This window comes from Podarcis erhardii, assembly GCF_964252035.2.
Source record: "Podarcis erhardii genome assembly, chromosome: 13".
NCBI lineage: Eukaryota > Metazoa > Chordata > Lepidosauria > Squamata > Lacertidae > Podarcis > Podarcis erhardii.
The window spans coordinates 34,266,117-34,291,546 of NC_138502.1; the positions used below are offsets into that span (position 1 = coordinate 34,266,117).

Below are 25,430 nucleotides of genomic sequence, written 5' to 3' on the forward strand. Positions count from 1 at the left end.
CGCACGGAAATGCCGTTTACCTTCCCGCCGGAGTGGTACCTATTTATCTACTTGCATTTTGACGTGCTTTCAAACTGCTAGGTTGGCAGGAGCAGGGACTGAGAAACAGGAGCTCACCTCGTTGCGGGGATTTGAACGGCCGACCTTCTGATCAGCAAGTCCTAGGCTCTGTGGTTTAACCCACAGCGCCACCCGCATCCCTGTCAGGTGTTTTAGGTAGGTGATATTTCCAGCCCTAACTGGAGATGTCGAGAATCAAACCTGGGACTTGCTGCAGAAGGCAGATGCTCTACCCCTGAGTTACATCCTTTCCTTCTAGCCAAGGTGCACCCCTGTCTTGTCTGGATTAACCCCCCACTTGCCAGGCTTCATACAGCCTGTATTATTTATTCTACCTTGCTGTGTTATATCGTCATGATATTAACCATGCAAGTGGCTTCTACAGGGGTGGCTGGTGCAGTCTGTATCCTGCAGTTTTGCTCAGCAATGGGACCATCTCGTGGCCTGCTGTTTTGGCAGTCTTGCAGTGCCCCCTTGAGGCAGTGACAGGGCCTGATGCTCGGGACTCTACTGACACCCATTCTCCTCACCCCCTCTGTCTGACACAAGGCGCGCACACCCTCCCACTGCCTGTGATCGCAACCTGCCTCTGTCGATCAAAACTTTCCTCTCGAAAGATGGCAGGACAGCGCCTGATTGTGAGCTGCTTCCTTGCAGGCAAGTTTCTGGATTTTATATGGGAGCATACAGGAATCTGCTGTGCAGCAGAGGGTCTCTGTGTGTTTGTGTGCCCTTATATTTAGGATCCACTTATAGGAATTGGAATGGGAATGCCATAGGACCTGTTTTAAGACAGGATGAGTAGCCACGGGAAGAGATGTTGGTCAGACACTGTATCAAAGGCTATTTCAAACTTTTTTTGAAGAAGAAGAAGAGCTCCACTCTGTTCAAGAAAGAAGTAGCCACATGTATGTTTTTCACCCCGCTGTGTGTCTTTTGGTACAATTTTTAGCAGGACCCGTGTGCCTAAAATTCTTGGGGACCAGGAAGTTTGCCTGCTTTTTCTTGCTGTCTCTGTTTTGCAACGCCTTCTAATTTTAGTCTCAGGCTGCAGCCCCTTTTGTTTGCCGCTTGGCGCAGAGACAGCTGTTGCCATATTTGTGAGGGAGACCAGGGGACCATGCCACAGCAGTGGCAAAATCTTTTTAAAATGCTTTTGGTTGCATTTCAAAAGAATGCCCTTTGCAGCAGCAGCTGGCGCACCAACTTTAAGTAAGGACCCAGGAATGGAAACAAAACAAAACAAAACTGAGGAGTAATGCGGTTTCACAATCTTGTTAAAGAATACATGTTAATCGCACACGTGGCGTTTCTCATAACCAAGTAGGTAACTTTAGCAGAATCGACTGGTACGTGTAGGATCTTTTCATAGTGCAGCATGGGTCACAGGGGTAGTTACTTGAGAAAAGGGCTTAAGAAAGGGGAACCAAAGAAAACTACTTGAAAATGATTTACAGATGGTATTTAACTTGCTAAGTTGTATAAGACTGAATCAGATAAGTGCTGGAGATGCAAAGAGGTTGAAGGAAAGTTCTTTCATATGTGGTGAACTTGTAAAAGGGTAAAAGAGTATTGGGAAATGATCCATAATGAATTGGAAAAAGATGTTCAAAAGTGCTCCCCCCCCAAACAAAACAAAACAAAACCCAGAGTCCTTTCTGTTGGGGATAATTCAGACTGAAATTTCCAGGTGTCAAAAATGGTTCTTTATGTATACCACTACTGCGGCCCATGTTTTGTTAGCCCCAAAATGGAAAACAAGTGAGGTCCCAACCAAAGACGAATGACAACTTAAGTTGACAGAATATGCACAACTCGCAGAGTTAACATATAGAAGAAGAAAGCAAGAAGAGCATATGTTTAGGGGAGATTGGAAAAGGTTTATTGAATATATGAGAAATAACTGTGTACAGCTGAAACGTTGGCAGCATTAAGATAAATTCAACAGTATAAATAAATTATGATGGATGTAATAACGGAATACAGTGGTATCTCGGGTTACAGACACTTCAGGTTACAGACTCTGCTAACCCAGAAATAGTACCTCGGGTTAAGAACTTTGCTTCAGGATGAGAACAGAAATTGTTCTCCGGCAGCACGGCGGCAACAGGAGGCCCCATTAGCTAAAGTGGTACCTCAGGTTAAGAACAGTTTCAGGTTAAGTACGGACCTCCGGAATGAATTAAGTTCTTAACCCGAGATACTACTGTACTGAATTGTATAGTTTTTGTAAAATATGCAGGGATTTATGATATGCAAAATGAACCATGGAAAGAGAAGAAGGGAAGTCATTGATATCTTAAGGCTGTAAAAATGAGTACCGTATTTTTTGCTCTATAAGACTCACTTTTTCCCTCCTAAAAAGTAAGGGGAAATGTGTGTGCATCTTATGGAGTGAATGCAGGCTGCGCAGCTATCCCAGAAGCCAGAACAGCAAGAGGGATCGCTGCTTTCACTGCGCAGCGATCCCTCTTGCTGTTCTGGCATCTGGGATTCAGAATATTTTTTTTTCTTGTTTTCCTCCTCCAAAAACTAGGTGCGTCTTATGGTCTGGTGCGTCTTATAGAGCGAAAAAATATGGCACTTTAAATTATAAAACATATATATCTATATCTATCTATCTATCTATCTATCTATCTATCTATCTATCTATGAACCAAGATATATAGAAGTTGTTGTGCTTGACAAGACCCTGAACTACCCTGCTGCATTGTGTGAGGTGTGGTGGCAAGATATAAATGTTATTAAATCAGACTGCAAATGAGCTTTGCTATTGCAAGGAAGTGACAATTTCTCTCCAGGGACAATACTGTAAAAGAAAAGGAAAAACCTGTTGTCTTGGGTATAAAAGAAGCAAAGGGTAAGAAAAATCTACAGCCTTAGCAGCATGTAGATGTCCCAACCCTATTAAGGCCAGGAAGAAGAAAAAGGAAACAGCCATCATTTGAATAGCAGAATCAGAGAACAAAACACATGAGGTGAAGAATGAATCAAAGGCCAATTTGGTTTGACACATGTGCAGTTTGAAAGCTTGCCCCCAGCTTTATTTTATTTTAGGGATTTCTGTCTCGCCCCTCAAAAGGCCCCCAGGGCAGCTTACGAAAAGTTAAAATAATGGGGAAATTAAAACAACTTGCAAAACGCTACAGTATAATGGTATAAAGGCAGTTGGTGGAAATGAAAAGCAAGCACAGCACAATAATGTCAATTTACAGAGGACTGAGAAACCATTTGCCCGGTGAAGAAGCATTCTGGGCGTTACAAGCTCAGCCAAGTCATGTTCCAAAGCGGCTAATTACCAACTTCGACGACTCTTTCGGGCTTCCCAGCAATGCTAAGCTTCGTCTTGGGCTGTGCAAAAACCCTCAGTTTGCTGAAAAGCAAAAGGCAGTGCAGAACATTGAGAGTTTGTCTTTTGTGTCATACGAATCCGGATTCTGGACCTAATCTTCTTTGCTCTGTCTTAGGGCTCTTCTTCAGCCGGGGCCTGGCTGTCAGCCTCCCTGTCCTCAATCTCTATGCCGTGGTTGGGGAGATCTTTGTCCACGAGTTTGAAATAGACGACTTTAAGGATGCCTTTCCCTCCTCCATGGACGAAAATGGTAAGGGACAAGGAGCAGTTTCCTTTCAATCCATCCCAGGCACAGTTAAATACAGTGGTACATCGCAAGACGAAATTAATTCGTTCTGCGAGTTTTTTCGTCTTGCGATTTTTTTCGTCTTGCGAAGCACGGATTTTGGAAAAGCTTCAAAAATCACCAAAGTCTTCAAAAACCTCAAAAAAGGCTACCACACCGCGTGCTATAGGTTGCTCCTCGAAGTCAAGTCGCAACTGCACCCCCTGAATGCACAGTTTTAAGAAAAAGGAAACAAACTTGCGAGACAAAGGAAACAAACTTGCAAGACGTTTTCGTCTTGCGAAGCAAGCCCATAGGGAAATCCGTCTTGCGAAGCAACTCAAAAAACGAAAAACTCTTTCGTCTTGCGAGTTTTTCGTCTTACGAGGCATTCGTCTTGTGAGGTACCACTGTACATTAAGCCAACAAATTTCATACGTAACATATATGTTGCTGTGATTAACAAAACAAATTTATTATTATTATTATTATTATTATTATTATTATTATTCATGGGGCCAGCTGCTCTGCTTTGTCAATCACAGTAGTATATTATTTCAGCTGAATCTTAAGAGGGATCTGCAGCAAGCTTGTGTGAAGTGCTCTTTGATGCCAAGACTACAAAAGAACAGGTCCCTGCCCCGGGAGCTTACAATCTAAAACGTTCGGTTTCTGAACGCTGGAAGCCCGGAAGTAAACGCTTCCATTTTCAAACGTGCCTTGGAAGTTGAACGGCTTCTGCTGTGTGTTTTTTCAGTTTTCTCAATTGAACTTGCAGCCAGCCTTTTGCTATTCGGTTTTCGAACGTTTAGGAAGTCGAACAGTCTTCCAGAACGGATTACATTCAAGAACCGAGGTACCACTGTATTGTTGTTGTTGTTGTTGTTAGTCCTGCCTTCATAGAGATCAACCCTATACACTGTAGCCTAGGTGTTTCAAGGACCAAGCTTCAGGATAGCATCTCCATCTCCCAGGGAGGGCAAAAGAAGCACAACATTAGCTCAATTTGGGTCTGAAATCTTACAGAGCCGCCCGAGGCCCCTGTCACTTTCCACACCAATCTCCTGGATCACCCAGACTTGCCGCGCTGGCTGCGCTACATTCAACGCACCCCCTACCAGACGGGATATCTCTACGGGTCCCCCACAAGCAAAGAACTCGGCAAGCAAACAATTGAGGTGCGTGCATGTTCTATAATTCCCTGACGGACAAGGGGGGTGGTCATCTATTTTGCTCAAGACTCACTTGAGATCATCCTGGGCAGAAGCCCAGGTCAAGGTTGAGTCTGAGGTCATGCCCACATCCTATATCTAAAGCATATTTATAACACATGGTTCCCCCCCCCCAAAAAAAACCCACAACAGGAATGGTAGTTTGCCCATCACAGAACTACAATCCCCAGCACCCTTAACAAGCTACAGTTCCCAAGGTTTTTTTTTTTTGGGGGGGAGAATCTTGATGTCAAACACGTGCACCACACACTGCATCTGCCGCTGAATCTTGGGGGCAACCTGGTGCCATGGATTGGGCCCTGCAACTGCATCTCTGCCCCAGTGGGACTGCACCAGCAGTGGGACACTGATGTACAGCACGTCTCTATTTTCATCTGAGGAATATTGGAGGGTATGGCTAAAACCCATGACTAGAATGTAAGTGTGGATGAGCCCTTAATTAAGTTGATCAGAATAGAAATTCAAACCCAAATTAACCCCTGTTCCTCCCCTCCCTGCCCCTCCAGTGGGCACAGGCACATTTTGAAGCTGCTGTCGAGCCCCTTCTCAGCTTAGGGCCAATCCAGGGAGCGGCACTGCCAGGGCTGGATTTAGGTTTGATGAGGCCCTAAGTTACTGAAGGCAACGGGGCCCTTTATATGCCCAGCTGTCCTTTATCAACAATAAATGGTCACTGTTTTTGGTGTTGAATATATGCTATCTGGTAATTTATGGACCTCGTAGATACCTGAAGCCATCTGCACATGTTGACATGCAACCAGTCCATGCAGAATGTAGGCACCCTATATATAGAAATGAGCAAACCAGTGATATTTTAGGGAGCAGGCTAGCAGGCGGGACCCATGACTTACATCATAGGAGCCTACACAACACAAAACACTGTTGCTGTATGTAGGTTTTGTTTCATTTGTTTTTTATCTTATATTTTGGAAATGTACATCCAGGGTTTTTTTCCTTTAATTTTTTTGGGGCCCCCAACAGACTGGGGCCCTAAGCTATAGCTTGTTTAGCTTATACATAAATCTGGCACTGGGCACCATCTCTCCCCTCCCCCTCCCCCTCCTCCCCCTCCTCCTCTTTAGTCTCATCCTTGTCTTGTTGAAATCAGCAGAGAACAAGGACAAAGCAATAATTCGCTGGCTCAGCTTGTCATGGCGTCCATGCCTTCTGCCCTAGCAATCCCAGAGGGCCCCAGTCAGGCCCATGCAGGTGGTAGGGGGTAGCTGGGTACATTTGCCCTGGGCCTCGCTGGACTAAGCTGACCGGGACCTGCTGGACTCACTCTGTCATGCCAAGAATGCCCCATGCCTCTCAGCTGATGGGAGAATCCCGGCACCAGCTATCGCTGCTAGCTGTAGCCAGATATCTCCAAAATTAAAAAAATCCTTCCAGTAGCACCTTAGAGACCAACTAAGTTTGTTATTGGTATGAGCTTTCATGTGCATGCACACTTCTTCAGATACCTTCATGCATGCGCACAAAAGCTCATACCAATTACAAACTTAGTTGGTCTCTAAGGTGCTACTGGAAGGAATTTGTTTATTTTGTTTTGACTACGGCAGACTGTTAAGTTGTGGGTGAACATATCAGATGATGCAGCGATTCTTCAGACAGCTGTTGTTTATTCACAGGCCAGAACAGAACTGAACTGAAGGGTTCAGCCAGCCTGCTTATATAGAGCTCAACTACAAAGCAACAGTAACAACTTTCTGTAACTATCCAATCACTGAACGTCACTTTCAATTCCTTATTTGCATATGCGGACCTGAGTGAAAACTATCTACAGTATTCCCCTGCTGGCCCAGGGTGAGAACTTCAGTACATAACACAGACCAACACGGCTACCTACCTGTAACCAGATATCTCCAGTACCAGCTCTGAAGAGCCAGCTCCACTCAGACATAGGATATGATTGCATCTGCTTCCAGCTTTTGTGGTAGCCATCGGCCCAGAAACTATTTGTTTTCTGTTGTTATCCTTATTGGAAACCTGCTTTTTTTCTTCTTTGAAGGCTGAGATACAACGGTGTGTGTGCCATACCCTCCAACATTTCTCCAATGAAAATAGGGGTGTCCTAAGGGAAAGCGGGACATTCTGGGATCAGATTAGAAGCTGGGACAGTTTCTGTATATCAGGGACTCTCCCTGGAAAATAGGGACATTTGGAAGGTCTGGTGTGTTTGGGCATGTGTTTTAAAGAAAAATTAAATTAACTCCCCAAGTCTCTTTCTCTTATTTGTGACAGGTGAAGGCATATAACAGATACACTTATGAGACTGCGAGGCAAACCATGATCATCACCATCGCCCCATCTTCAGGTAATTCCCCCTTCTCCATGAAGTATATGGGGCAAATTCAGCTGTATCTCCTTACGATTGACTTTGGTGGGGATACTGGATCTTGGCTGGGTGCAGATCCTCACTGCCTGGTCTCCCATGAAAGGCCTTTGTTGGGTTTTTGGGGGAAGGTGGGTGAACAGGTGTCGACCCGAGCCGGAAAAGTTGGAGAAGACTTCCAAATCCATCTAGGTCCAATGTGTATATATATATGCATTATTTGGGCTTATTGATGCCAGTGATGGCTTGGCCCTCTCTTGGGCCAGTGATGAAGAATCGAATCTAGCTCTCTCTCTTTCTCTCTCTCTCTCTGTGTATTTCTGTTTTACACTTTAGAATACTCATTTAAACAACCTTAAAATGTCAATGACATCCCTTCTTCTCTTTCCATGGTTCATTTTGCATATCATAAATCCCTGCATATTTTACATAAACTAAACCGTTCAGTATTCCATTATTACATCCATCATAACTTATTTACACTGTTGAATTTATCTTACTGCTGCCAACATTTTCAAGTGTACAGAATTCCCCCCCCATATATTCAAAAAAACATTTTCCAATCTTCCTTAAATGGATGTTCTTCTCGTTCTCTTATTCTATAAGTTAGATTTGCAAGCTGTGCATATTCCATCAGTTTAAGTTGCCATTCTTCTTTAGTTGGGACCTCACTAGTTTTCCATTTTGGGGCTAACAAAATACGGGCTGCAAATGCGGCATACATAAATAACCATTTTTGACACCTGGGAATTTCCGTCTAAATTATCCCCAACAAAAAGGACTCAGGTTTTTTTGTGGATTATTTCCCAATACTCCTTTTACGGGTCCAAGAATCTAGCTGTGTTTTTACCTTCCCACAGCTCAAATGTGAAACCCTCATGAGGCAAATGTGAGGGGTCCCCTCCACCCTAGACCTTTTGCCTTAAACATGTATCTAGGCAGATCAACATCATATATTTAAAGCACATCCATTTAAAGTGCTCTTCCACTGAGCTTCCTTCCCCACTGCATAATCCTAGAACTGTACAGTTGGAAGTTACCATCATGAGAGTCATCTAGTCCAATACAGGAATCATTTGCCCAATGTGGGGCTCAAACCGGCGACCCTGAGATTTAAAGTCTCATGCTCTACCAACTGAGATATCCAATCTCCCCCCTGTGCTGGTTTACTCAGGAGTAATAAGCCTCGCCGTGTTCCGTAGTGCTTTCTCTGTCTAGTAAACGGACTCAGGATTATCGCTCTGCAAGTATGTGTCAAATGACGCGTCAGGCTTTGGAGCGATTATGAAAGGAACTGGAAAGGAAACAGCAGGCATCGCAATGCCTTTCTGTCAGGCAGCTGCAGTGTGGCTTCAAATAGAATATCATCTCCCTGTCTCGAAAGAATGTAATAGCGCTAGGGGGAAATGATCAAAGAGCTGGAGCGCTTTTGCCTGCAAGCAAAGGCTAAATTGAAGCTTTTAAGCTTAGTATAAAGGACAGCAAAAGAGCATGATAGAGGTTTATCAGTTTTTGAGCAGTATGGGAAAAGTGGCTTGAGAGAGCCCTCCCTTCCCTTTCTTAGAATTGTAGAGTTGAAAGAGGACCGTCTACTTCAACCCCCTGCAATGTCAGATGTCGCATACGGGTTTCAAACCTGCAACCTTGGCATTATCAGCACCTCGCTCTAACCAACTGAGCTGTCTAGGCTCACAATCCACAGAGGAAGAGATTTGATTGGCTGCTGGGAGTCAGCTGATACATGGGATCATGGGCTTAGACCCTAAATAGAAGGGACAGTTTGTGGAAGTCAAGGAACGAACAGGGCAGAACAGAGAAAAAGAGATGTTTCTTTATATGAATGGCAGACAGTACCACTCCAATACACATTTTCCAATATTCCTTAAATGTATGTTCTTCTTCTTCTCTTATTCTATAAGTTAGATCTGCAAGACACACATTTTACATCAGTTTAAGTTGCTATTCTTGAGTTGGGACCTTGCTCCTTTTCCATTTTGCGGCTAACAAAATATGGGCTGCAGCTGTGGCAAACATAAATAACCTTTTTTGACACCTGGGAATTTCCGTCCAAATTATCCCCAACAAAAAGGTGGGTTGTGGAGCCTAGTTTGCTCTGTTGGTTAGAGCATCATCATCATCATCATCATCATTTTATTTGTACGCCGCCTTTCCATAGTTAAAACAATGCTCAAGGCGGCTTACAACAGGACAAGATTTACATAATGACCAACATAACAAAAGTCATAAACAATAAATAAAACACATCAAAAAGTACACAACCAAGGGGAAAACAATTTCCACATAAATCATACAATCTAAGACTAAAAATACAGCATTAATATTAATCACAATTTAAAATGACATGTTGTTATTGTTTAGTCGTTTAGTCGTGTCTGACTCTTCATGACCCCATGGACCAGAGCACGCCAGGCACTCCTGTCTTCCACTGCCTCCCGCAGTTTAGTCAAACTCATGTTAGTAGTTTCAAGAACACTGTCCAGCCACCTCGTCCTCTGTCGTCCCCTTCTCCTTGCGCCCTCCATCTTTCCCAGCATCAGGGTCTTTTCCATGGAGTCTTCTCTTCTCATGAGGTGGCCAAAGTATTGGAGCCTCAGCTTCAGGATCTGTCCTTCCAGTGAGCACTCAGGGCTGATTTCCTTAAGAATGGAGAGGTTTGATCTTCTTGCAGTCTATGGGACTCTCCTCCAACACCATAATTCAAAAGCATCAATTCTTCGGTGATCAGCCTTCTTTATGGTCCAGCTCTCACTTTCATACATCAAATGGCATACATCAAAATGACATAGATAAAAAATAAAAGCAATTAAAAACAAAAATGGAGGCCACTCTGCCCAGCAGCAGCAGCAGCAGCAGTCCTTTATGGAGCCTGTCAGGCTCCGCTCCAAGCCAGGTGAAGAGAGGCAGGGCAGGGCCCTTCAGGCTCCCAGCAGGTCAGTCCTGCTGCACAGTGCTGATAATGCTCAAGGTTGCAGGTTCGATCCCCGTATGGGGCAGCTGGATGAGGGGCAGACAGAGGTGGGCTGGGCAGATGGACCAGGACTTTTTGTGGTGGGAAGTAATGCATATATCCCCTAACCCGAACCCGAACCCGAACCCTAACTCTAAACTCTTTCTGTAGATGGAGAAATGCAATACCAGGCTGACTTCCTGGTGAAGAACTGGGACGTGGAGGAAGTACTGCCAGCAGATATCCAGGATCTTTTCCAGCAAGCTGTGGACAGCATGTGGGAACAAGATGGCCTGACCGTCGTCAATATTACCTCAGCGCTGGACCGGGGAGGTCGCGTACCTTTGCCCATTGAAAACCAGAAGGAAGGGTAAGAGGAGGGGAGTCTCTCACAGGCTGTAGAAATGGTCCCCAATTCTGGAAAGGCTGCCACCTTTCCTACAGAACCCTCTTAGATGCTGTCAGGTTAATGGTCTGAAGCAGAGGGATGGGGTATGCATTTCCAGGCAGAGCAGCTTCTCTCAGAAAAGGAGCTGGAGGAGGAAGATTCGCCCTCCCCCCCCCTTGCCTACAGTTGTCTCAGAAGCCGAGACAGACACAGACACAGACACAGACACAGACACAGACACAGACACAGACACAGACACAGACACAGACACAGACACAGACACAGACACAGACACAGAGCGGTTTAGGCAGGAGTTACCTAGCTGGGAGATAATGGCAAAAGGAACAGAAGGGAGGGACAGATAGCAGAGACGTCATTAGAAAGCGTGGGGGACACTCCCGGAGATCCAAATGTATTAGAGAACAAAGGCTGCAGAGAGAAGGAGGGACCTCCTGTTGGTGCCTATTATCTTGCGCAAGGGGGAAGGGGCAAAAGTTAGAAAAGCCAACTGCTCTCCTTGGGGAGGAATGTGGAGTTTTGCTTGCAACCTGATGCCTGAACTATAAAATACAGTGGTACCTCGGGTTATATATGCTTCAGGTTACAGACGCTTCAGGTTACAGACTCCGCTAACCCAGAAATAGTACCTCGGGTTAAGAACTTTGCTTCAGGATGAGAACAGAAATCACACGGCAGCACGAGGCCCCATTAGCTAAAGTGGTACCTCAGGTTAAGAACAGTTTCAGGTTAAGAATGGACCTCCAGAATGAATTAAGTTCTTAACCCAAGGTACCACTGTATAAACTTATAAAAATATAAACGTATAAAAGAACTATAAAATATAAGGTAAAGGTAAAGGGACCCCTGACCATCAGGTCCAGTTGCAGACAACTCTGGGGTTGATGCGCTCATCTCGCTCTATAGGCCAAGGTAGCCGGCGTTTGTCCGCAGACAGCTTCCGGGTCATGTGGCCAGCATGACTAAGCTGCTTCTGGCGAACCAGAGCAGCGCACGGAAACACCCTTTACCTTACCGCCGGAGTGGTACCTATTTATCTACTTGCATTTTGATGTGCTTTCAAACTGCTAGGTGGGCAGGAGCAGGGACCGAGCAATGGGAGCTCACCCCATCGTGGGGATTCGAACCACCAACCTTCTAATCAGCAAGTCCTAGGCTCTGTGGTTTAACCCACAGCGCCACCTGCATCCCTAAATTTACCAGAAGTTACCAGAGGGGAGGCAGACTCTCCACACCTGACAGATGCGAAGATCGCAGAGGGGCCCCACTTGGTACTTCCACCGCTCTCAGAAACTGTAAATTGGGAGGCCAAATAACAGGAAAAGGAGTATTTATCTGTTGACCAGCAAGGCTCAGCTGTACACGTTTTCTGGCTTGCTAGCACTGCAGATCGGAAAGCTGCTCCTTGAAAGCCTCTTCTGTATTGCCCAATATCAAAAGTGTCAGTCTGGTTCTCAGATCCCACGTGACATAAGGACTTCCCCCTGCATGTGAAGACAGCCTTAGCGGATTGAGCAGACAAGACCAAGAGTGGGTTCAATGGTCAAGAAGGCAGTTTCTCCATGACCTGTAGAGGGAAGTGAGGGGCAGATGGGGCTCGTCCACTAGGGAAGGTAGCCCATCTAGGAGAAGGAAAACTCTGACCCTAAACTTCCGCTGCCTTGCGGGATATTTCAGGAGAAGAAAAGGCTTAGGAGTAAACTCTACACAAATTCAGAGTGGAGTCCCTAAGACAGTTGGATGGTGTCTTTTATGCCTCCTTCCAGCAACTCCTGCAGCCCACCTGGTGCCAAACATATCGCTCTGCTTTCCTTTGGCCTTGGCCCAGTATACCTGAAGGAGCATCTCCACCCCCCATCATTTACTGAGGTCCAGCTCCAAGGCCGAGGCCATTTAGGGCTTTAAAGGTCAGCACCAAAACTTGGGATTGTGCTTGAAAATGTACTGGGAGCCAATGTAGGTCTTTCAGGACCGGTGTTATATGGTCTCAGCAGCCTTCTCTCCTTCTCGCAGGGTGTTCATCAAGGTGGGCTCCATTAAAATGGTACACATTAAAAACTTCCCTGAACAGGGCTGCCTTCAGATGTCTTCTAAATGTCAGGTAGTTGTTTAGTTCCTTGACATCTGATGGGAGGGCGTTCCACAGGGTGGGTGCCACTACCGAGAAGGCCTTCTGCCTGGTTCCCTGTAGCTTGGCTTCTCGCAGTGAGGGAACCGCCAGAAGGCCCTCGGTGCGGGACCTCAGTGTCTGGGTGGGGGTGGAGACGCTCCTTCAGGTATACTGGGCCAAGGCCGTTTAGGGCTTTAAAGGTCAGCACCAACACTTGGAATTGTGCTTGGAAATGTACTGGGAGCCAATGTAGGTTTTTCAGGACCGGTGTTATATGGTCTCGGCGGCCTTCTCTCTTTCTCGCAGGGTGTTCATCAAGGTGGGCTCCAAGGAGCCGTTCAACGAGTGCTTAACCAAGGTCAAGTCCCCTGCCAACCGCAACCGGTGCAAGCTGCAGCAACAGCCGGCCCTCACCTGTTACGACACCTTCAGCCCTCGGTTCCAGATCGACTGGTGCAACCTCACCTTGGTGAGAGGGGACACTGGAGAAAGTGGGTGGTGGCATGCGCTGGGCCATCCCAGAGATGCTCACTCCCCCTCCGTCCTTCCAACCCCCTTTTTTCCGCTCCTCAGATAGACCTCACCAATATAAATACCACGGAAGTGGTGACCATCTATGGAGACGGAGTGCTAGAGGAAGGCAGCGAATTCAATCCTCCAGATGACGCCCCCGACAGGGAGTTCTTCAGCGACTTCCTGCTCACGTTCCTCCTCCCTTTCCTCCTGGCGCTTCTCCTCGCTCTCCTCCTGGCCTACATCATGTGCTGCCGACGGGAAGGCGTGTAAGTCTGAGTCTGAGGGAGGACCACAGCCTCCCGTGTGCATTTCATAATACAGTGGTACCTCCGGTTGCAAACGGGATCCGTTCTGGAGGTCTGGCCGGATCCCGAGGTTTTCACAACCTGAGGATCACTGTTATATGCATGCGCACGGCGGTAGACCACTTCTGCGCATGCGCGTGCAGCGAAACACTTCCGGGTTTGCCGCTTTTGCAACCAAGGGTAACGTAACCCGAGGTGCTACTGTAGTACATTACAAAAAAGTTATACACCATAAACACAACATTTTCACACATTAAAAAGAAAAGAAAAGAAAAGGGTTCTTTTGAACCTTGAGATCTCCTTCCTTCCTCCATGGATTCCAATTCTAAATTTTATTCCTGCATACTTTACTGTATTCCATCTGTTATATACCGTATTTTTCACCCTATAGGATGCACTTTTCCCCCTCCAAAAATGAAGGGGAAATGTGTGTGTGTCCTATGGGGCAAATGCAGGCTTTCGCTGAAGCCTGGAGAGCGAGAGGGGTCGGTGCGCACTGACCCCTCTTGCTCTCCAGGCTTCAGGAAGCTATCCGCAAGCCATGGGAGACGCAGCTCTCCCACGGCTACCGGAGAGCTTGCCGGCACCCAGAAGCTTGGGGCGCGCTGAGGTCAGCACGCCCCAAGCTTCGGATTTCGCGCAGTCCTCCACTAGCCGTGAGAGAGCTGCGCAACTTCGCTCGGGCTTCCCCCGCCCCAGCCCCGCACCTGGGGGGGAAATAATTTTTTTTCTTTATTTCCCCCCCAAAAAACTAGGTGCGTCCTATGGGCCGGTGCGTCCTATGGGGCGAAAAATATGGTAATCATAGTACCCAATGTTACATTACGAGTGTCACTGTATTCCTGCCAATGATTTGAACTGTTTTCAGTGATCTCTCAAATATGTTAGAAGTCATTCCAGTCTTTTGAAAATACCTGGTCTTCCTGATTTCTGATCTTTCCCGTCAGTCTTGCCATCTCTGCATATTCCATCAGCTTAGTCTGCCACTCTTCTATGGTCAGTACTTCTTCATGTTCACAGTCTCCCAAAAGGCAAAAATGGGTTCAAAATCCAACAGTAATTTACCAAGGACAGGTCCAGAAAATGTTCAGCTAGAGTATATAGGACGGTTGTTATCTTGGTACAGCTGTGAGTATACTAAATTAAAGGTTTTCTGTTGCCAAATTGGACCTAACCCCCGTTTTCTCCCTTTTTTAAATTGCAGGCAGAAAAGGGACGAGAAGACCTCAGAGTAAGTAGTTGTGCCTCCATTTGCATGTGAGTGGTTTGTGAAAATGTGAAATCATTACTTCCACATACCCCACACCCAGTGTCTGTATTTCAGAAGTTGCTTTTCCCCTTTCAGCCACACCCTTTTTTGTATTTTCTATTGTCGTCTTTTAAAAGTGAGGCGATCCGAAGTACACACCTTATTTGAAAATGTGGATGAAACAAAACCCACACGTCAGCGTTACATATCCGTCACGGGTATTGAATGTATGAATTTCTTCTTCTTCTGTTGACCAAATCCTTGCAATCATTTTGAAATTCCTGCCTTACATGCCATGACTACAGAGCCAGTCCCACCATTAGACAGGCTGAGGTCACTTCCAGACAGTTGATATTTCTGGGTGAGAAATATCACAGGCTGGCAAATTTTAGCATTTATCTGGAGCTCTTTTGGGACAAACCCACTTCCCCCAAAGCTTGGACTTTATGTGGTTAGGAAAGTGATGGTGAACGGATGCTTGGTAAATAGTGGAAGTCACCTGACGTCCTTGCAAACTAGTTAGGGTGGATGCTCAGTGAATGGGCTATGAGTGGGGAGTGGTGTTGGGGGTGATGGAGCTGTGTGTTCCATGGAGTGGTGTAGCATGGGATGCAGGGGGTCCGTGGCCCCAGGAGCAATTTCTGAGGGGACTTTAAAGTTCCAGAGTAAAGTAGATCACTCCTTCTGGACTTTATGTCTCTTATAAAAGTCAAAGACAGAAAATGGATTTTAAGTCTTTTTGTAGGTCAGCTCAAGTTCCTTGCTACTATGATAGCAATCTTGGTAAAATTAGTCCTTTCAAATTTATATTTTCCCCCAAAAGAATGGGAATCAGATTTTCTCCATCTCCCAAACTTGTTTCTTTGCTGTGATCATTAAAGACTCTTTAAAAAATCAGGCATAGGCAAACTCAGCCCTCCAGATGTTTTGGAACTACAACTCCAATCATCCCTAGCTAATAGGACCAGTGGTCAGGGATGATGGGAGTTGTAGTCCCAAAACATCTGGAGGGCCGAGTTTGCCTATGCCTGCTTTAAATGGTCAGGGACTCTTTTCGCTTTGTCCTGCAGCAAAAAAAAAAAAAAAAAGGGGGGGGGAGGAAGCCAAGTGGCTGGAGCCTGACGCCTGTCTTGCACAGCCTAAATGGGCCTACTGCCCTTGGTCACAGTGGGAGACATCACTGGTGTCTGAATACAATAAATATTCTGGTCTGGAACAGGATAGGGATGTCGCTGGGCCATTGGACACGTCTTGGGGCTTACCATGCATGAATAGAAATGTGCCTTTGTTGATGACATCATCACACGGGAGCAGCATCACAGGGGGCTTGTGATCCCACAATGCACCGGGCTGTTTCCATGGTGACCATTTAGTCCAAGTCCCTCCCCTGTAACCTCATAACCTCTGGCAAAGCAGGATGGCTTTGTCATATCTGCCTTGCACAGGATATCACCACCCAACATCTTCCTCAGCTGCGAGGCAGGTAGCGTAGGGATGTACCAACACAAGCCAGGCTTAAGGAGAAGATGAGTGCCTTAGGTGAAATGCAGATTGATTTCTTGGTTAATAATGAGGAGTGCTCAGAGGAGAAGATATCGGCGGACATCTTTGACCCCCCGGCACATCAGGAAGACCAGGCCTTAAGGGAGCCTCAGCCGTCATGTTCCGGCGAACACGTGAAGGCTACCTCCAAGTCCAAAACGAAAGGCAGAGAACTCCACAAACCTTCCTTCCCCTGGAAATTCCTCTTTCCGAAGCGTGGCGTCTCCAAGCTCATTTTCCAGGTGGTGGCCTCGGGAGAGAAACGCCACGGCGTCTCCCTGCAAGCCCTCAAGAAGAGTGTGGCGGCCACCGGATATGACCTCGAGAAGAAGAAGAGCTACTTCAAGAGGGTCTTGAGGGCCTTGGTGGCCAAAGGTGTTTTGCGGAAGCTGACTGGCCGAGGGCTCACTGGCTGCTACGCCATCAGCCGGATGATGATGAGGTTGCTGAGGAGGAGCCAGAAGAGGAGGAGAAGGGGGAAGGGGAAGGGGAAAGGGAAGGGGAAGGGGAAGGCCTTGCCAGATCTTAAGCCGAAGCAAGTACCCAAGAAGAAAAAGAGGAAGAGCAGAAAGAGGAGGAAGAAGAAGACCAAGAGGATGACATCTAAGCCGTCTGACTTGCAGAGTCCTATGCTGATGACAGGTTCCCATAGCTGATGCTGTGTGTAAGGAGGAAAAAGAATAAAGTGTCGTATTTGAAGTGTCTCTGTTTTTGTGCTTCTTATTTGAGATGGTTAACATCTGATCCAAAGACATGAGAAAGGGCAGCTTCTTCTCAGTCTTTTGAGATGGAGGTCCGATGAAACCAGGGGACATGTTTGTATCTATATCATCTATCTATCTATCTATCTATCTATCTATCTATCTATCTATCTATCTATCTATCCATCATCTATCTAGCTATCTTTAGTGTGGTCCATAGACCCACTAAACAGTTTCAAAACAAGATACAGTTGAGACAACCAAACAACAGGTGAAAGAGACCAAGGTAGTCATTTTGCTATGTCGAGAGCACGATGGTCTCTGTTTCTTGCAACCTCCAAAAGAAACTTTGCCACGGTCAGCGTAATATCGTTTGACCTATCCTCCAGAAGGTTTTTAATATGGGAGGGTACAGATTTTCCTGGCAAATTTGCTAGTAAGGGTTTGATCAGCTGATCCCTTGCTTGCTCATACTGCCCACAATGCAGTAGGATATGGTTCATGCAATCGACGTCCTGAGAACAACAACAAAGCCTGTTCTGGCAAGGGACTTCTCTCAGTCTACCGTTTAGAACTTCCGATGGAAACACATTTAATCTAGCTTTGGTAAATAAACGCCGATAGGTGGGTACGGACAAATTCCTAAGATATGAGGCTAACTGGAAGTCCTGCCCGTATTGTGAACGTGCACCCATCGTTTCCTCTTGCAGCCACATTTTTTTTTACAAAGCTACAAGTCCTAATATAATGGCTGCTCGCATGAGTGGTGGTTGTGGCCTCACACTGTGCCTCCTCTCTCACCCGGACGCACAGCGCCATTTTAGAATGTTTTCCCGTCCCCTCCGGCTGCTGTGGAGGCTCATGGGAATGCGTTCCGGAAGTCAGTTTGACTTCCAAAACATTCTGAAACCAAGGCACTGCTTCCGGTTGGCTGCAGGAAGCTCCTGCAGCCAATCGGAAGCCGTGTCAGACATTTGGGTTCCAAAGAATGTTTGCAGACCGGAACACTCACTTCCGGGTTTGTGGTGTTCGGGAGCCGAAAGGTTCAAGTCGCAAGGCTTTTGACTTCCGAGGTACGACTGTACACTGGTGGCTCCTATCTCCTCTGATGTGGTAGGTGGCTCTGCCCTTAGGGATGCTTGAGGAATCCAAACTCTGCAAATTCCTACATGAAATTTCCTACACCTTTTGGACTGATGTGCAGATAAGTACTTTGCTAACCGCCAGATCTAAATGTAGTGCAATTACTGGCAATTAAAAATGTTGCCAATGCACCCAACTCATTTCAAGAGCAAAAGCACATTTAAATTATGCATTCTGAGGTAAACGATGCTGTAGATAATCTATTAAAGTACATCTTAAATACACATTTAACACCCGCTCACCCACTGCCAAAATTGCAGATTAATGCAGAAAGGGGATTGAATAGCATTTGCCCCCTTCCCATTCATGAAAGCCTTCCTTGAAGTGATTTCACAGTAAAGAATAAGTACAATTAAAAAACATCCACCAAGGAAAAATGACGACAGCCACATGGTGAGTAAATTGTGGGTGAAAAAGGAGGCCTTGTCCACGACAGTTCCAGAGCGTGACAACACTGAGGTCCAGTGCCAAGGGCCTTCTGGCAGTTCCCTCACTGCGAGAAGCCAAGTTACAGGGAAGCAGGCAGAGGGCCTTCTCGGTAGTGGCACCCGCCCTGTGGAACGCCCTCCCATCGATGTCAAAGAGAAGAACAACCACCAGACTTTTAGAAGACATCTGAAGGCAGCCCTGTTTAGGGAAGCTTTTAATGTTTAATAGACTATTGTATTTTAATATTTTGTTGGAAGCTGCCCAGAGTGGCTGGGGAAGCCCAGCCAGATGGGCAGGGTATCACCTGGTTCACCTGGCGCTTTCATTATAAGCCTTCGAGGGCCAGACAAAAATGTTCCTTTTTTTAAAATAACTTTTTATTCAAAATTAAAACAAAACATATTATCCAGAAACATATTATCCTCCCCCCACAGAACCCACCCACCCCACCACCCCGACTTCCCTCAGTTCCAGTCTTTGATTTCTCTAGAAATGCTGTTTTCTGCATGTTACACAGTTGTATAGATCCTCAAACTATTTAGCTGATTATTATCAATAAAAAGCTTGTGAATGTTTATTCAAAACCAGCCAAGGAGTCCAGTTTGCTTTGTTGTGTCTTCAAATGCTTTGTAAAGGGTTAAAAAAAATTCACCTCGCGCTTTCATTATAAGCCTTCGAGGGCCAGACAAAAATGCTCCTTTTTAACCGGACCTTTGGCCAATGAACATCCAATGCCCTTTTAAAATGTGTTGGCAGTGTTACTGGGTTTTTTGTTTTTCTTTTGATTGTGCGTTTCGCATTTCTGTGTTTGGATTATATCCCGAGAACCACCCTGAGACCTGCGAGTATATGGCGGTATACAAATTTAAATGATGATGATGATGTGACCTACAGACTGGAAAAAGACAATTCATCCACCCCCACACTGTTTTTTTAGTTTCGTCCTCCCCCTTCCCTACTTATATGTGATTTTGATTTTTTGAGGAATGGGAAAAATTACAGACACCGGTGAATTTTAAATACAGGGCTTGCTTTATTCGTCATAAGGATGCGGAAGTCACTCTGGAGGACACAGCAAGCACCCTTCACACTTTGACCTGATTCTGGGCAGCTGGGAGAGAGAGAGCCCTGCTTCTCTTTGCGCCTCGGCCGGACTCTGCCTTCCCTTGCTTCTTGTTCCTGCCACTCCTGGATGTGGCTTGGCTGCCTTTTTTCTTGGCGGCTTCCTTGGCCTTCCGGCCTCTCAGCTTGGGCTGGTACTTCTTGACGATGTTGGGGTTGACCTTGAAGAAGCCCGTGGCTCCCTTCCCTTTCACTTGCCAGAGTTGCCCTTTGGACACCATGTTGTTGATGGACCTCATGAAATAGTGCTTCTTCTCCTCCATGTCATAGCCCATGTCGGTCACGGTCTTCTGGAGAGATTGCAGGGAAAGGCCGGTCTTTCTCCGGCAGGTGGCCACAGCTGTGAATATCAGCAAGGAAAGGTGGGTGGTGGGTGGCTTGGGCACAGCGGCTCTTGTTGGATTGCGGTCGGAAGCAGTCCTTGCCCCAGGAGTTCTTCTGCCTCTCTGCAAGGAAGGGTCCAGGGAAGAAGGGTCCTCAGAGGAACCCGAGGATTGCATGTTTGGGGAAACATCAGATTCCTCAGTGTCTTCTGGAGCTGAGTCTCCGTTGGTTGAGCCAGTTTCAGATGCATTAGCCGAAGGAACGTCCGCAAATTCTTTTGACTCCATCATATTGCTCAGAAACTGCCTTCTGTTTGACCTTCTTGTTGTTTCTGGGTGGATAGTTCTGTCGGCTCGTTTCTATCTGGGAGGGAAATGTGTCTCTCTCCCTTCTCAGATTTAAAGAAAGTCAACGGAGGTGTTGCTTTTTGTCTTTCTCTCTTGGTCTATATTGTCCACATGTGTCTACCACGTCTGTCAATTAACGTAAACGGGTTTGGAGATTTTGTGGCTCCGAATATCTTGTCACATTCGCAACTTGACTCGCCCGCACGCTCACCCAATCCTTGCTGCGATACTTGGGGGTTCCTGAATAAACAGTTATCTCTTTTCAACCTCTCTCAATAGTACTTTTGAGTTTGCTTGCCTTGGTGGGTAGAGGATTTCAAGTTGATGGTGCTCAGCTGCAAGGCAAATCAATCCTGTCCATCTCTCAGGCACAATTTGAGTATTTAGGTCCAGCTAGTTGCCATGGGAACAAAGCTGGGTGCTCTGTGATGTCAGCCTAGTGCTCTATGATGCCACAAGAATACTGCCTGAGGTTTTGCATCACATGCCTGCCTCTTCCACTTAATGGTTTGCTATTTTCTTTTAAAAAACACACACATTGAACTATTTGTTAACAAATGAGAGTAGTAGAAGTAGTAGTAGTAGTAGTAGTAGTAATAATAATAATAATAATAATAATAATAATAATAATATTTGTACCCCATCCATCTGACTGGGGTTGCCCCAGCCACTCTGAGCAGCTTCCAGCATATATAAAAACACAATAAAACATCAAACATTAACAACTTCCCAATACCGGGCTACCTCCAGATGCCTTCTAAAAGTTGTATAGTTACTTATCTCCTTGACATCTGATGGGAGGACATTCCACAGGGCGGGCACCACTACCGCCCTCTGCCTGGTTCCCTATAATCTCACTTCTCACAGTGAGGGAGCTGCCAGACGGCCCTTGGAGCTGGACCTCAGTGTCCACATGTCAGCTGAGTGATGGAGAGAATATGTAGCACAGAAAAGGGCCCAGGCTCAGTCTCCAGGTAAGCAGGGCCACAATAAGACTCCCACCTTGGCTGTTGGAGGGGTGCTGCAAGTTAAAGTCCGATACATTTCATGCACCATCATAAAGCCAGGTCAATTGGTCCTTGTGCCCCGTGATTTTTATTACTATTACCACATTTATAGCCATGGCTGGCCCAAGACATTTTGGCACCTGAGGAGGACCACAAAATGGCACCTCCCTCCCTGCCAGGGAAGAAGGGGTGAGGGAAGATCTACATCAGGAACAAGAGGGGACTAAATATCTACATTGGGATCTGCTGATCCTATGGATCCTGCCACCTGAGGCGGTCACCTCACTTTGCCTCAAGGGTGGGTTGGCCCTGTTTATATCTCAGTTCTCCTTCTCAAAACAATAAATTCCTTCCAGTAGCACCTTAAAGACCAACTAAGTTAGTTCTAGGTATGAGCTTTCGTGTGCATGCACACGAAAGCTCATACCTAGAACTAACTTAGTTGGTCTTTAAGGTGCTACTAGAAGGAATTTTTTGTTTTGACTATGGCAGACCAACACGGCTACCTATCTGTAACTTCTCCTTCTCAGTCATCTACAGTGGTATCTTGGTTCTCAAACGCCTTGGTGCTCAAGCAACTTGGAACCCAAACACTGCAAACCTGGAAGTAAGTGTTCCGGTTTGCAAAGTTTTTTCGGAAGCTGAACGTGCTCCGATTTGAGTGCCACACTTCCGTTTTAAGTGTTACGCTGAGGTCTGTTTTGCTCTTTATTTTGCATTTTTCTTGTTTTTGCAGCTCTTTTTTGTTTTGTTTTTGTGACTGTGTGGAACCCAGTTCAGCTACTGATTGATTGGTTAAATGTGTGACTGCAGTACATTGCTTTCATTTTATGGATCAACGGTCTCGTTAGATAGTAAAATACATGTTAAATTGCCGTTTTAGGGGTTGTTTTTAAGTGTCTGGAATGGATTAATCCATTCTGCATTATTTTCTACAGGAAAGTGTGCCTTGGTTTTGGAATGCTTTGGCTTTGGAACGGACTTCCAGAATATATTAAGTTTGAGAACCAAGGTACTATTGTACATGGTTCCCTCATTCCCCATTTTATTCCCGCATCGATCCATTAATACCATTAATACCATTAATACCATTTCTTTTCTTCCTCAGCATCCAAATGGTGCATCACCACACAATCCATGACAACACTGAGGAGCTGAGGGAGATGGCCAGCACCCGAGACGTTCCCAGGCCCCTCTCCACCATGCCCATGTTCAACGTCCGCACGGGCGAGAGGACCAATCCCATGAGAAGCGCCCGCTTTGACACTGCCCAGGTGCCTCTCATCCTGGCTCAGCAGTGAACGTTTGTCAGGTGAGTTCCTCCACAGCCACAGAGCTGAATGGGGCCTTGAATGCCTGGGAGCAGGCATGTTCAGTAGGGTTATAACATTTTTTTTACAACCTCGTGTTCCTATAGCTTAGTTAGACGAACTGTGGCCTTAAAACAAAGGAATGAACTGTCATTTCCAAATTGTTTGAAAAAAAGATTTCACCCCCAAATCAATAAATTGATTTTTGTATATGTAACTATATACAGTGGTACCTTGGTTGTCGAACGGCTTGGCTCCCAAACAAGTCAGCTCCCGAACGCCGCAAACCCAGAAGTGAGTGTTTTGGTTTGCGAACGTTTCTCGGGAGCCGAATGTCCAACGCGGCTTCCGATTGACTGCAGGAAGCTCCTGCAGCCAATCAGAAGCTGCGCCTTGGTTTTCAAACGGTTCCAGGAATCGAACGGACTCCCGGAATGGATAAAGTTTGACAACCAAGGTACCACTGTAGTGTATTCTGTAATGCGCACAGCATGTATTATAATACAGGAAAAACAGAGACTGCAAAGTTTATAATACTTGTGCTTTGTACATTGTACATCATTGCAAAGTTTATAATGCTTTGTACATTGTACATCATTTCTTACTTCTTAGAATGAATCAAGGTTGCAGTTTGTCTTTGTTTCTGAAGCAAGCACCATAAGTTCCCGCATCACTTTTGATTGCACATTCTGCACACTGATTACTTCTTGGTATCTGGAGTATTGTTGGCTTCCAGTGATTCTCCAATATAGTTTTAGGAATTTCCAGACAGCTCTAAAAGTTCTAAACAGTCCCATAAAGTTTTAAAAATTGCTAATACTTATGAGTAGCAATGTTACATATATGGTGATACCAACTTTTCATTTCGGGGTGAACTTTTTTTCGCAACTGAGAAGAATTAGTCCCTTTTTCAGTGTTTCTAAGCAAAAGTTCATCCCTTTATGATACAGGAAAGAGGCGTGTTTTCTTTTTTTTTAAAGTCAAAAAGTTATAATGCTAGTGCTCAGTCAAGACAGGATTTATGCATATTCATAACATGTATATATTAATGTTGAATTATTTTAATAATAAAAAACCCTTTCCTTTTTGCAGGGGAGGGGAACCTTTTTATTTATTTCTTTTTTGTAAGTACAAAGACACAGAAACATAGCTCTCAATGTTTCCCCCTTTTTAAGGGAAATTGCCTTATTCTGAATAGGATTCCTCACAAGAAAAGGGAAAAGTTGACAGCTATGCACAGAAACCTTCTGGTGGATGAGTGACCCCTCTTGTAGTCTTCATTCCCCCTTCTCAGTAATGGAAGCCAAAGAAATGCATGTGGTATTAAACTCCCCCCTCCTCTTTTCCCCCAACAGGTCAAATCCAGCGAGGCTGTGGAGAATGTCCCCACCAAAGACTTCTCTCAATACTGAGGCAACTTCTCTCGAAACTCGGGAGAGTGGATTTTGCTTTCCTGCTTGTTTCCACTTTGATAATGGTGGGAACTGGGATAATGGTGGGAATTCGGTAACTCTGTGCATATGTTTGTAGGGTTAAGCATTTTGACTCCCGGGGCAATGTTGTTTTTGTGTTTTTGCTACATATCCAAGTGGTGGGTGGGTAGTTCAGAGCTACTAGTGCCAGGCATTGTGGGTACATAACCTTGGTCACAGAACTACAGTGCCCCGAGTTCTGTGGGTAACATCACAACAATACCTCTTTGAGCTCATAGAGTGACTGCGATCAAAGAGTCCCTTGATTACCATTTTGCACCTTGTAGTGATAAAAGGTTGAACACCCTTCTTTGTATTGTTTTTATTTATTTTATTTTATTATTTTATTTATTTACCTTCACTTGCATGGTTAATATCATGACGATGTAACACAGCAAGATAGAACAGATAATACAGGCTGTGTGAAGCCTGGCAAATGGAGGGTTAAGCCAGACAAGACAGGGGTGCACCTTGGCTAGAAAGAAAGGATGTAGCTCAGGGGTAGAGCATCTGCTTTCTGCAGCAAGTCCTAGGTTTGATTCTAGACATCTCCAGTTAGGGCTGGAAATATCGCCTACCTAAAACACCCGACAGGGACGCGCGTGGCGCTGTGGGTTAAACCACTGAGCCTCTTGGGCTTGCTGATCAGAAGCTCGGCGGTTCAAATCCCTACGACGGGGTGAGCTCCCGTTGTTCTGTCCCAGCTCCTGCCAACCTAGCAGTTCAAAAGCACACCAGTGCAAGTAGATAAATAGGTATCACTGCGGCAGGAAGGTAAATGGCATTTCCGTGCGCTCTGGTTTCTGTTGCGCCAGAAGCAGTTTTGTCATGCTGGCCACATAACCTGGAAAGCTGTCTGTGGACAAACGCCAGCTCCCTCGGCCTGAAAGCGAGATGATCGCCGTAACCCCGTAGTCAACTTTGACTGGAGTTAACCGTCCAGGGGTCCTTTACCTTTTTTTTTTTTACTGTACCCACTTCAGCATGGACCTATTAATGAATATAATAAATCTCCCACGCCCCCTTAGCACATGCTGTGTCCTTGCACATCCTATTCTCTCATTTCACACAGAGAAATCCTCAATACCTCATATTCTGAGCATGCTGCCTACCCAGCTAGGAATGGGAGAGAAATTTGGTTCAGTTCACATTTAAAGGCAAACATACATAAATCACACAACACCGGACATTAGGTGACCTGAAGCATCCTTCGGAATTCACTGTTGTCTGGATTT

The 25,430-nt window shown here is 45.7% G+C and overlaps 2 protein-coding genes across 2 annotated transcripts; both read left to right on the plus strand.

Moving 5' to 3' along the window:
- Positions 1-662: 662 nt before the first annotated feature.
- Positions 663-24,500, plus strand: SGCA (sarcoglycan alpha). The gene is made up of 10 exons (XM_081838101.1): positions 663-717; positions 3,528-3,662; positions 4,704-4,855; positions 7,154-7,226; positions 10,384-10,582; positions 13,035-13,197; positions 13,302-13,510; positions 14,754-14,780; positions 22,522-22,725; positions 24,079-24,500. Exons 1-9 carry the CDS (start codon positions 678-680, stop codon positions 22,712-22,714), a joined length of 1,191 nt encoding a protein of 396 aa, XP_081694227.1. The 5' UTR covers positions 663-677; the 3' UTR covers positions 22,715-22,725; positions 24,079-24,500.
- On the plus strand, positions 16,105-17,042 carry LOC309328216 (uncharacterized protein). Its single transcript, XM_081838274.1, has one exon. The coding sequence runs from the start codon at positions 16,325-16,327 to the stop codon at positions 16,994-16,996; it is 672 nt and encodes a 223-aa protein (XP_081694400.1). The 5' UTR covers positions 16,105-16,324; the 3' UTR covers positions 16,997-17,042.
- Positions 24,501-25,430: the final 930 nt, after the last annotated feature.